The sequence below is a fragment of the Ornithodoros turicata genome, chromosome 2, assembly GCF_037126465.1.
Source record: "Ornithodoros turicata isolate Travis chromosome 2, ASM3712646v1, whole genome shotgun sequence".
NCBI lineage: Eukaryota > Metazoa > Arthropoda > Arachnida > Ixodida > Argasidae > Ornithodoros > Ornithodoros turicata.
The window spans coordinates 95,121,178-95,133,701 of NC_088202.1; the positions used below are offsets into that span (position 1 = coordinate 95,121,178).

At 47.5% G+C, this 12,524-nt stretch overlaps 2 protein-coding genes across 2 annotated transcripts; one reads left to right on the forward strand and one right to left on the reverse strand.

The window, feature by feature from the left end:
- Positions 1–2,329: 2,329 nt before the first annotated feature.
- LOC135384882 (uncharacterized) lies at positions 2,330–3,913 on the reverse strand. Its single transcript, XM_064614064.1, has one exon. The coding sequence runs from the start codon at positions 3,911–3,913 to the stop codon at positions 2,330–2,332; it is 1,584 nt and encodes a 527-aa protein (XP_064470134.1).
- A 160-nt stretch (positions 3,914–4,073) lies between these two features.
- On the forward strand, positions 4,074–8,524 carry LOC135384883 (uncharacterized). Its single transcript, XM_064614065.1, has 2 exons — positions 4,074–5,736; positions 8,370–8,524. The coding sequence occupies exons 1-2, from the start codon at positions 4,074–4,076 to the stop codon at positions 8,522–8,524; spliced, it is 1,818 nt and encodes a 605-aa protein (XP_064470135.1).
- Positions 8,525–12,524: the final 4,000 nt, after the last annotated feature.

The following is a 12,524-nucleotide window of genomic DNA, read 5'->3' on the forward strand; positions in this document are numbered from 1 at the left end:
CATGATGTCCCGTATCCCATGGTGGCGCAGTTCAGCAAGCTGCTGAACGGCCATTTGCCTGTCAGTGTCGTCCCGAGTTGGTACACAAGGGCTGCAGCTCAGTTGTGCCGAGGACGCTAGCTGATCCGCCCTTTCGTTGCCGCCGATACCGAAGTGGGACGGAATCTATTGGAAAGCGATATCTCCTCCGGTTTGTTCATGCTGAGCGCACGATCTTCTGATGCTTCACGCTAAGATGTTGTCACACATGGGGTTCATCACCCTTCTCGAGTCTGTTAGTAGGATTGCCCTGGCGAACCCTCGCACCTGGACCACAGCAGCTGCGTGCAGGAGGAGCCATTTTTCCCGCATTCTGCATTACCAGCTGTAGGCAATGAGTCTCGCTGTTGTCGCTGTGGAGAAGTGGAAAATCCAGCGATCCACTGAAGATGCATCAAAGCAAAATCCTCATTTTGGATGCCGTAAATGTCTCGAAAAGGGCCTAGTATAAAAATAGCATTTACAGTCAACCCTCGGTTTGTGAATCCCCGATTTATGAATTTATTTATGATTTATTGATTTATGAAAGTTTTATAAACGATATGCCGTGGAACGAATCATTCGCCACGTCTTTTCCCGTCGTTTCATGAACCCTGGATTTCCGAACAGGGAACACGTTTCGTGGGTACGAATTCGAAATCCCATGGCTTTTTTACCTCTATTTATGAACAGATTACGCCCGGCCACCAAATGTTCAGAAAAAAAGCATGGCCGATCCAACGATGGATCCGACGGAAATGCGCTAGCATTAAAACTCGAAAACCCTTTGGGAACTCCCCTTCACAACGCTACACAACCCTTCGCACGACCCTACACAACCCTAACGCAAGACAGCATTTGCAGCCAAACGAGCCTTTCGGGCTTACTCCGATTCAGCTGGGCGGCGCCGACTCTGGGACTTCTTTCGCCGCCGCTCCTTCGCAGAGCTTTCATAACCCATGGCGCGCCCACGTAGACACGTCTGAACCTGTCGACCATCACAGCTGCAACGCGCACTGCCAAGTGCCGACGCACCGGCGCCAAGGGCCCGAAACTCGCCAGTTCCTTTGCGGGATAAAGTGAGGCGCTTCATGCGTTTCACGTCATCGGACGTCAGAAAACGTCATAAATTGAACGTCATGGAGACATCCGGTGGCTAGTGATTACTGATTGGTTCCCATGAGGATGAATTCGTTTTCTGAGCGATGATTGGCCGTTTTCAAATTTGTTCGCGGGCGCTCGAACAGGCGACAGCGCGGCGGCTGTGCCGGTTGGAACCGGCGTCCACGGAGTCGACGGCGTCCGTTTCGGACGGCTCGTGTTGTGTAGCGGTTGTGTTGGACTATGAGTTCTGGTTTTTCCTGTTTAAAAACGCAAGCTGTATCATGTGAGTGTCCTCGCACAGTAACAGCTGCCAGGGAAGATGTCTGCGCAACATTTGTGCTCTGCTTCTTGGTATAGAAACTACTCGAGCGTCCGAACGCCTCGTACCCGATACCTGGTCAACGACTGCCGAGAGGTAAGTCATTTGTCGTTGCTTGTTGCCTTACAACACCGCATTCACTTCGTGTATTGTGAATAAGTTGCTTAACAGTTACCGGAATACGCGGTGACCGAGACAAACAGCGTAGCTTTGCAGATACGATGGTAGACTACAGTGAACCCCCGTTAATATGACCCCCGATAATCTGACATATGCGCTTTACGACCATACACCTGGGGAACAATGCAGTCAAACCTCTGCGAATCCCCCCTGTTAATATGACAATTCCGCATTATGACCGAAATTTTCGGGAACGACCATGGTCATAATAACGAGGGTTCACTGTATATTTCTTTTCGTGAAACAGTATCATCTAAACGCCGTTCACGTCGTACTGTACAAAGGTATGACGCAACTGTAAGTCTGATTCTTGGTGATTTCGCTCGACAAGTTTCGTACGACGCGTTGACTTAGTAGCTGTTCTGTACGTAGCGCCAAAGCCAAGATTGTCAGGCTAATCGGTCTGAATATATCATTGTGAAGTAGCGCAATAAAAGGTATTTTTTTGTACTAAGGTCGCTCATCACACCCCATGGCTGCGAGTTTCTCACAACCCTACCACCGTTCTTATTTTTCGCTTTCAATAGCACATTTATTCTTTCTATTTACATTGCAACTTTCACATGCATAACCGTATATCTGATAGAAAACAACGAAATTACACACCGGCTTGACGCAACAAATAACAATTTTAATGCAGACGTTTCGTCTCCCATGCGGGGGACATCATCAGTGAAAGCATAATGAGAGGCGACCGCAACCAGCGGATTACTTAACCAGGTCGGCGAACACTTCGGGGAGGGTGCCGCGATTGGTATTACACACTGAAGGTTCTCCTCGCAGGTGCCATGACTCAAGCAGTTTCCTGGGGCCCCACCTTTGTTCCCTGGCTAAGGTCACAGCATTCGCGTAGTCAAAAGAGTGATCTGTGTTCCAACAATGCTCGGTGAGCTCTGTCTTAGATCGCGTTGCGTTTGTTGAGTTGCGGACATCTCGTTCGTGCTCTTTTAGTCTTGTACTGCGCTTGCGGCCCGTCTCTCCAATGTAGGACACCTCGCAACCGAGACACTGTACTTTATACACAACACCCGTCTGGGACTCAGTGGGAATATGGCCTTTTGGCTTAGAAATCAGTGAACGAAGTTTCAGGCAGGGCTTGAATGCAGTCTTGATTTTTAACGGGAGGAGGGCTCGCCGAATGGATTCTGATACACCTTTGACGTATGGGATGGTGACGATGCCGTGTCGGAAATCATCTTTCCTTCGGGTCCTGGGTTCTTGCATGCGTTTTCGTGTGTTCTCAAAGAAACGTAGCGGGTATCCTCGTTTCATGAGTGACTCCTTGATTATCATCTCCTCGTACGTACGTTGTTCCGGGCAAGAGGCGAAATCTTCACAGCGTTGAAGCAGGGTTCTCACTACACTGCGTTTGTGTTCAATCGGATGGTAGGATTCGAAATTTAGGAAATTACCGGTATCACAGGGCTTGCGGTAGACGGAAGTTTGAATCAGGCCGGTGGTGAGCCTGTGTACGGACACGTCCAGGAAGGGGAGCCGGTTCTCCTGTTCAAGTTCGCAAGTGAACTGAATGGACGGTTCAATGCTGTTCAGGGTCGAATGGAATTCGTCTAGGAGGTTGCGATTTAGAATTACGAAAGTGTCGTCGACATACCGATGGTAGAACTTGATGTTGTGGGTAAATCGTTGGAAGGCAGATTCTTCAACATATTCCATGACGAGATTAGCCATTGTCACGGACACCGGGCTGCCCATCGGACAACCTTCAATCTGATGGTAGACCTGCCCCCGGAACGAAAAATGGGATTGGTTCAGACAGAAGCGTAGCAGGATGATAATGTCCTCCACTGTGGGAGACGTACGTGTGGGAAGGGTGCTGTCGTCACGTAGTCGTGCTTCAGCCACTTTCACTCCTAACGCTGTGGGGACGTTAGTGAAAAGGGAGACAACATCAAAAGAGACCATGATGTCGTTGTCATCGACGACTTGATCTCGAATCAAACGAACGAACTCCTTGGAGTTAGACAGTGTCAGACCATTCCGTCCGGTGACTGGGGTGATTAAATCCACAAGATGTTTCGACAGGTTGTATGTTGGGGATCCAATAAAAGAAACGATGGGTCGTAAGGGGCAATCAGTCTTGTGAATTTTGGGGAGGCCGTAGAGTCTGGGTGTTAAGCCATCCGACGAGAACAGGCGTCGATACGTCACTTCATCGAGGCGTTCCTTTTTCTTGAGGTCACAGAGGTGATCGACAAGACGGCGTTCAGATTTCTGGGTAGGATCATTCGGCAGCGTGATGAAATGGGAAGCATCATCGAGAATCCTCTGCATTTTAGCGTAGTAATGGTCTTTATCCAGTACAACGGTGCCTTTCCCCTTATCCGCCGGAAGGATAATGATAGAGTCGTCTGACCGGAGATCGCGTAGTGCTACATGTTCCTTCCGCGTGAGGTTCGTTGGAATCGTCGTAGAGTTAGTCAACGTAGTAGCGATGCGACTACGAGCCAGGTTGACCCCGGTCGTACTGGATGTACTGGATACCGTTGTACTGGATAAAGACCATTACTACGCTAAAATGCAGAGGATTCTCGATGATGCTTCCCATTTCATCACGCTGCCGAATGATCCTACCCAGAAATCTGAACGCCGTCTTGTCGATCACCTCCGTGACCTCAAGAAAAAGGAACGCCTCGATGAAGTGACGTATCTACGCCTGTTCTCGTCGGATGGCTTAACACCCAGACTCTACGGCCTCCCCAAAATTCACAAGACTGATTGCCCCTTACGACCCATCGTTTCTTTTATTGGATCCCCAACATACAACCTGTCGAAACATCTTGTGGATTTAATCACCCCAGTCACCGGACGGAATGGTCTGACACTGTCTAACTCCAAGGAGTTCGTTCGTTTGATTCGAGATCAAGTCGTCGATGACAACGACATCATGGTCTCTTTTGATGTTGTCTCCCTTTTCACTAACGTACCCACAGCGTTAGCAGTGAAAGTGGCTGAAGCACGACTACGTGACGACAGCACCCTTCCCACACGTACGTCTCTCACAGTGGAGGACATTATCATCCTGCTACGCTTCTGTCTGAACCAATCCCATTTTTCGTTCCGGGGGCAGGTCTACCATCAGATTGAAGGTTGTCCGATGGGCAGCTCGGTGTCCGTGACAATGGCTAATCTCGTCATGGAATATGTTGAAGAATCTGCCTTCCAACGATTTACCCACAACATCAAGTTCTACCGACGGTATGTCGACGACACTTTCGTGATTCTAAATCGCAACCTCCTAGACGAATTCCATTCGACCCTGAACAGCATTGAACCGTCCATTCAGTTCACTTGCGAATTTGAACAGGAGAACCGGCTCCCCTTCCTGGACGTGTCCGTACACAGGCTCACCACCGGCCTGATTCAAACTTCCGTCTACCGCAAGCCCTGTGATACCGGTAATTTCCTAAATTTCGAATCCTACCATCCGATTGAACACAAACGCAGTGTAGTGAGAACCCTGCTTCAACGCTGTGAAGATTTCGCCTCTTGCCCGGAACAACGTACGTCCGAGGAGATGATAATCAAGGAGTCACTCATGAAACGAGGATACCCGCTACGTTTCTTTGAGAACACACGAAAACGCATGCAAGAACCCAGGACCCGAAGGAAAGATGATTTCCGACACGGCATCGTCACCATCCCATACGTCAAAGGTGTATCAGAATCCATTCGGCGAGCCCTCCTCCCGTTAAAAATCGAGACTGCATTCAAGCCCTGCCTGAAACTTCGTTCACTGATTTCTAAGCCAAAAGACCATATTCCCCCTGAGTCCCAGACGGGTGTTGTGTATAAAGTACAGTGTCTCGGTTGCGAGGTGTCCTACATTGGAGAGACGGGCCGCAAGCGCAGTACAAGACTAAAAGAGCACGAACGAGATGTCCGCAACTCAACAAACGCAACGCGATCTAAGACAGAGCTCACCGAGCATTGTTGGAACACAGACCACTCTTTTGACTACGCGAATGCTCTGACCTTAGCCAAGGAACAAAGGTGGGGCCCCAGGAACTGCTTGAGTCATGGCACCTGCGAGGAGAACCTTCAGTGTGTAATACCAATCGCGGCCCCCTCCCCGAAGTGTTCGCCGACCTGGTTAAGTAATCCGCTGGTTGCGGTCGCCTCTCACTATGCTTTCACTGATGATGTCCCCCGCATGGGAGACGAAACGTCTGCAATAAAATTGGTATTTGTTGCGTCAAGCCGGTGTGTAATTTCGTTGTTTTCTATCATGACTTCTCCTGGCTTCTGGAATATTTTTGCATCGTATATCTGATACCAATTTTTTTTCATCTTGCAGCCAGAGCTCCAGTTCCCAGTAGCAGTCCTTGCCAGAGGCAGTCCGACATTATCAGGCTTCTTCAAGCAAATTCTGGAGCAATATTAATGTCATCCTGTGTACGTCTTGCTTGCATAACCGTATGTCGCACAATAAGATACTTCATGTCACAAACAACCAAGGCTCCGTCGTATTCCTGTAACTCCCACTGCATTCCGACAAATGCGAACAAAAAAAAAACAGTGCATGGAAGAAAAAAAGAAACAACAAAAGAAGACGGGAAGCAGAGCAGAGAGGAGGAAAGTAGTGAGAGAGAAACGGATGACACGTCATATACGTCATTCGCGACATAATCAAAAAAGAAAAAAATAGGGTGGCTAGTCCTCAGTCATTGGTCGAGCTCCGGAGGTCACGTGAGTTTTCAGCTACAATAGATTTCTACTATAGCTTCGTGCCCCTGCCGGCGCCGTGGCCGCATCGCACTCTCCAGTCCACGTGTCTCCCCTTCCATCTCCACTCACCACGCATGCGCCCGGCGCTACAGAGAGACCACGCCGCGATTCTTGGGTAGCGAGGACTCTAATGCTAACCCATTAAAAGATGGAATTTGGGGCATGACGTGTCCGCCGCGTTCGGGTGAGACTTGGCTTCTTTGATAGTTGACAGAACAGGCAGATGCTGTACGAGGCAACGTGACTCATACTTCCTGTGTCACAGATTAGCACAAGACCGCATGTTCCCCCAACATAACCCCCACTCATATGGTGTTCGGATTCCGAAATGAACACGTCCGGCGGAGCAAAGCGGAAGCGCTCGGCCCTTACAGCCGCGGTGAAAAAGACGATGATAGTGAGCAAAGTAAGTGTAAAAGTGCTGCTGTGACTACAGTAGATCCGCGCGGGACCACACTGAAGGATCTGCCATAATGTATTTCGATGACAAGAACGACGAGCTAAGCAGATGACATCCCTTCTCAGCAAAGTAGTATTCGACACAAATGAAGGTAATATGCAAAGCACAATAACCCAGTATGTCTGAAAATGAACGTCTCTGGAAAGTTCCGTTGCTTATAGCGCTCTTCGTGCCTTTTCTTTCCTGCAGACCTCGATATGGGAGTCCCTCGATTTAGAAACATTTTCGGTGGGAACAGATGGTGTTCATAAATCGCAGGTTGATTGTATATGAAATATCGGCAGTTCTCGATCTGAGGTCTTTTGCTTTGATCAACTGGTGCCGATGATGCTCTCTGTGACGGACGTGCCACTCCTTGTGTACAGTACGGTGGCTCTACAAGCACAGACGCTGATCCAGGCGCTATCTTCGCACCATGGGTGAAAAATGCTGTCCTATTGTGGCGCTCCATCACGGCAGTACGTCATCGCTGAAGATGGTAGAACCCTCTTTCCGTGCCGCTCACCAGGTGCAGTAATGCAAAGAGAAAGAAGCTTGCATTTCTAAAGGGGACGCAAGGCCCCTGGTGGAAGCCGACTTTTAGTACCGCTGGGCGATGCGGAATGGACCGTTTTATGGAATCCAGAACTCCGCTTAGAGAAGCCAATGGCAGATCCTCAGGACGAGTACCTCCGATATTTCGAACAGATACTGTTCTTCTTCTGGGCAATCTGTTCGAAAGATCAACGACTCTTGTCCTGATAGGCTCTTGTCTTCACATTTCCACACCTGTCCGCTGGATGTTCTGCCTTTCTACTACGGTAGCAAACCAGAGATACACCGTAGAAGCAGAATTTACGTCTGTAACATCTTCACTCGATCTTATATGTTAACATTGTTCGTTACATTGCATGTGGAGCTGAACGGCTTATTCGCAGGTACCATATCCAGGGTAGATCTCGCTGGTTTCAATAAGGAAACAACTCTGAAGATTTTTCAAGTCTGACGGAGCTACCCTACTTTTAGCACTTGTTTAGGACAATAAATTTCCGCTAGTGGTGACCTCTACGCTGGGTAGGGCAGAAACATTATTTTTGTATAATAATAATAATAATAATACTGGACGAAAATGCGTAATATAGTATTGATCGGGTAATGCTTTTGAAACCCTCTATTATAATACGTAATATTAACACTGTATCATAATACAGTATTAATATTACGTATTGTAATAGACGGTTTCAAAAGCATATTCAGAAACGACGGTGGAAAAACAGCTCCACGATCAGTCAATATTTCACGAGGGGCACCGTGGCGAAGGATGACCTGATGCAGAAGATCGGCGACGTCAGGTGCCGTTGAGGAGACAAGGGCCGACGTTTCGGCGTAACGGGTGTGACGGTCAATGCAGACTGTGATCCACTTTTTCCTTCAGAAGACGAGGGGAACGATCCCAACAGGTCAACTCCAACACGGTAGAATGAAGCCGGAGGCGGCGGGATCGGCTGCAGAAAACCTTGAGAGGCTATCGGTGAGTGCTTACGACGTTGACATTCTATTCAGGTGCGAACATAATTCGAGATGAATCGTCGGATGCCTGGCCAGAAGAAACGACTGGTGACGCGGTCGTACGTCCGGGCAAATCCAAAATGTCCGGCACTGGGGTCATCATGAAAGTGCTCCACGAGCGGTTTCTGCAGGTGGCGGGGAATAACTGACAAATACGGTCGTCCGAAAGGGTTAAAATTCTGCTTATAGAGTATGTTGTCACGAAGGACGAAATTTCGGACCAGTGATGCTTGCTGCTGGGTCACGGGCTCAGCGCTAGGAAGGATAGTAATCACTTCGATCAGGGTCATGTGCTTGTTCTGTGCGAAGATCGAAGTGGTCAACGAATGAGACACTGCCTCAGCAGCCTGGTAGGGGTGACCGTGACAGTGCATCCGCATCTTGATGTTTGAGTCCTGCTCGATACCTCACATCAAAGTCGTATTCTTAAAGTTGAAGAGCCCAACGAGCGAGTCTCCCAGAGGGAGACTTGATGGTGACAAACAACAGAGCGCGCGATGATCATAACAACCGTAAAATGTCGTCCGTATAAGTAGGGTCTAAGCTTTGTAACCGCCCACACAACAACCAAACATTATTTCTCAGTAACACTGTAGTTCTTCTCCGGGTCAGTCAGAGACCGACTCGCGATGGCAACCGGATGTTATACGTTGTCCCAGCGTTGAGCCAAGACTGCACAAAGTCCTGACCCACTAGCATCCGTGTGAAGTTCCGTTGGTTTGTCTAGGTTGAAGTGCCGTAGTAAAGGGGTGCAAGAAAGTTCGTGTTTGAGGAGCTGGAAGGAACTATCCTGTTCGTCAGTCCAACTGCACACTGCGCCTTTTCTTAAAAGGTCATGAAGTGGTCGTGCTTTTTTTTGCAAAGTCATTGATGAACCTGCGGAAATGGGAGCATAACCCAAGAAAACTCCGTAAAGACTTTACAGCAGTTGGACAGGGAAGTTCTGCAACTGCGGCAATCTTCTTAGGGTCAGGCCGAATACCATCGGCAGACACGACATGACCCAGGATAGTGATCTCTTGTGAACCGAAGCGGCACTACTTACTGTTCAGCTTGAGGTTGGCGCCACGAATGCAATTAAGAACTTCACCGAGACGGGCAGTGTGCTCATCAATTGCAGATCCAAACACAACGATGTCGTCTAAGTAACAGAGGCAAGCGGTCCATTTCAGATTGCCACGAACGTCGTCGACCATTCGCTCAAAGGTAGCAGGCGCGTTGCACAAACCAAACGGCATGACTTTGAACTCATCAAGCCCATCTGGAGTGACGAAAGCTGTTTTTTTTTTTCAACGAATGCAACAACTCAGGGAAAAGAGGCGCTGACGCCAGGAACGCTGTTTTTTTCGCAGTCCCTGGGGTCCACTTCGATTTGCCAATATCCAGATCGCATATCGATCGAGGAAAAGTATTTTGCGTTTTGTAGGGAATCGAGTGCGTCATCAATACGTAGCGTTGGATAGGTGTCCAGCTTAGTGATCTTGTTGAGTTTTCTGTAGTCGACACAAACTTGGGCACTTTGGGCACTACATAACGGACGGCGGACACAGCACATATAATAACCTATAAGAATATGTAACACACTATCTACATACTATATGGGTTAACATGGGTTATACAATTATAAATTTACAAAGACACAAAAAGTACCGACTTCAGCTACACACTGTTCTTCCATTGTCCCCTATGATGAGTGCGGTGATTGCTTTTTTGAATATTAAAGGATCATGAAGCACTGCAATGTTACGAGGTAAATCATCCAACATTTCGCTATGTAACAACCAAATGAGTTAAGGAAGAAATCATGGTGACAATGTGTTAGTTCAACCTTGTAGTCATGATCCAGTCGTGCAGAGATAAACACCGCATTTCTTAAAAAGTCTGTGCTTAAGATTGTGTTGTGGAAGACCTTATGAAAGAGACAGAGGCTGGATACCTTCCTACGTAAATCTAATGTTGGGATATCAATAGACGACTTCATTGTTGTTATACTACTATATGGAGAAAAATTATTTAAAATGAATCGAACTGCGCGGTTCTGCACCGCCTCAACTGCACCAGAAAGGTTGGAGTGGTAAGGACTCCAGATGGGGGAGGCATACTCAAGTATGGGCCTGATGAAGCTCGTGTAGGCAGCTTTTTTTTGTTATGGGTGGACAAGAACGAACGTTACGGCGAAGATACCCAAGGGAGCGGTTAGCTTTCGCTGTGATGTATGTAACGTGCTCTGTCCAAGTCATGTCATAAGTGAGGTGGACGCCAAGATATTTGTAGGTCTTTACATGTTGTAGTTCGCAGAGTCCGAGGTTGTAGGGGTGATTTAAGCTTGAACGGCAAGAAACTGACAAAACCTTACACTTCTCGGAATTAACAGGCAGTTGCCAGGCCTTGCACCATTGAAAAATATTCTGGGGGTCGGACTGTAGTAATTGGATGTCAGAGAAATTAGTAATTGGATGGTATATAACGGAGTCGTCTGCAAGCAGTCTCACCCTACACGATAGATCATAAGGCAGGTCATTGATATAAATCAAGAAAAGAAGTGGACCTATTACCGAACCCTGCGGAGTACCAGAAGCTACATGAGCGAGACTGGAGGTGGTACCATTTGCAGCGAGATACTGTTTCCTGTTTGGAAGGAAGTTCCGAATCCACGTAGGAACCATTGGATCAATGTTAAGACTTGATAACTTGGTTAGAAGACGAGAATGTGGAACCCTATCGAAGGCTTTGGCAAAGTCTAGGAACACTGCATCGACTTGTTTTCCTTTATCAAGATTATGGAAAATGTCGTGTTTTAGACCTGCCAGCTGCGTCTCACAGGAGTATCCCCTACGAAAGCCATGTTGATATTTGTAGAAGGAATTGTTAGTTTCTAGGTAGGTGACCATATGTTTAACAATGATGTGCTTCAGCAGCTCACATAGAACACTGGTCAGAGATATGGGCCTAAAGTAGCTTGGAGCTTGTTTGTCACCGGACTTATGAACTGGGATGATCTTACCGATCAGCCAATCGCCTGGGACGCTACCCGTTGCTAGGGACTGTTGGAATATTAGAGTTAAGTACGCAGACGATATCATCTTTGTGTTTTTAAGGATTTTGGTATTAATGCCATCAATGCCACAGGAAGAAGATAGTTTGCTATTATCTATCAGTTTCAGCACACCAGAGTGATCTATATCAAAGGATAACATGTGCGGAAAAGAGTGTAATGGGGCCTTCGGAGCATTACCGGTATCTTCCACGGTAAATACAGAAGTAAAATACTCATTGAACATTCTAGCACACTGATCAATGGCTACAGATGCGCCTGTCGAGTTCATTAGGTGTATCTCGGTGTCCTTGCGCGGCGTCATGAACTCCCAAAATTTTCTAGGGTTACTTTCCAGCAAGAATGGTAGAGTGTGTCCATAAAACTCTTCCTTTTTTGTTCGAACAGCTGTTGTGAACTGTTTTTCGGCAGAGTAGTACCGCTGCCAAGTATGGGGTGAATTTGTGGATCTAGCTGTGCGAAAGAGGCGTTTTTTTCTTGAACGAAGGCGTCTCAAATTGTTATTAAACCACGGTGTGGAAGGGGACGAGCTTACATGAAAAGTTGGTACATGGGCGTTTACAAGCTCGCTGATCTTATTCTTAAACATCGCCCAGTTTTCTTCGACTGTTCTCCCTGCAAAGTGAGCTGAAAACTCGTCAAAAAACGAGGCAAGCGCCGCACTAATGGAACCGTAATCCGCCGCATTATAGTTCTTAAATACCTTTTTTTCCCTCTGGACTCGTGTCGGAGCTGTCACCACAGAGAACACAAGAAACTTATGGTCACTTGGGCCATCGAAGCAAGTCACACTACAGATACAGTCAGGCACGTCTGACAATACTAGGTCTAAAATGTTAGAAGATGATCCCGACACTCGCGTGGCTACTTTCACAAGTTGATCTAAGTTATAATGCAGACATAGGTCAACAAAATTGCGTGATAAGAGGGGAAGGTTGGTAGTATTCATGTTATCAGACCAAGTGATATCAGGGAAGTTAAAATCGCCTATCAATAACAATTTGTGAGTAGGAAAGGTGCGTGTTACATCAGCCATATGTGCTTCGAGTTCTTCGACAAACGTAGCCGTGTTAGGAGGCCGGTAGCACACACCA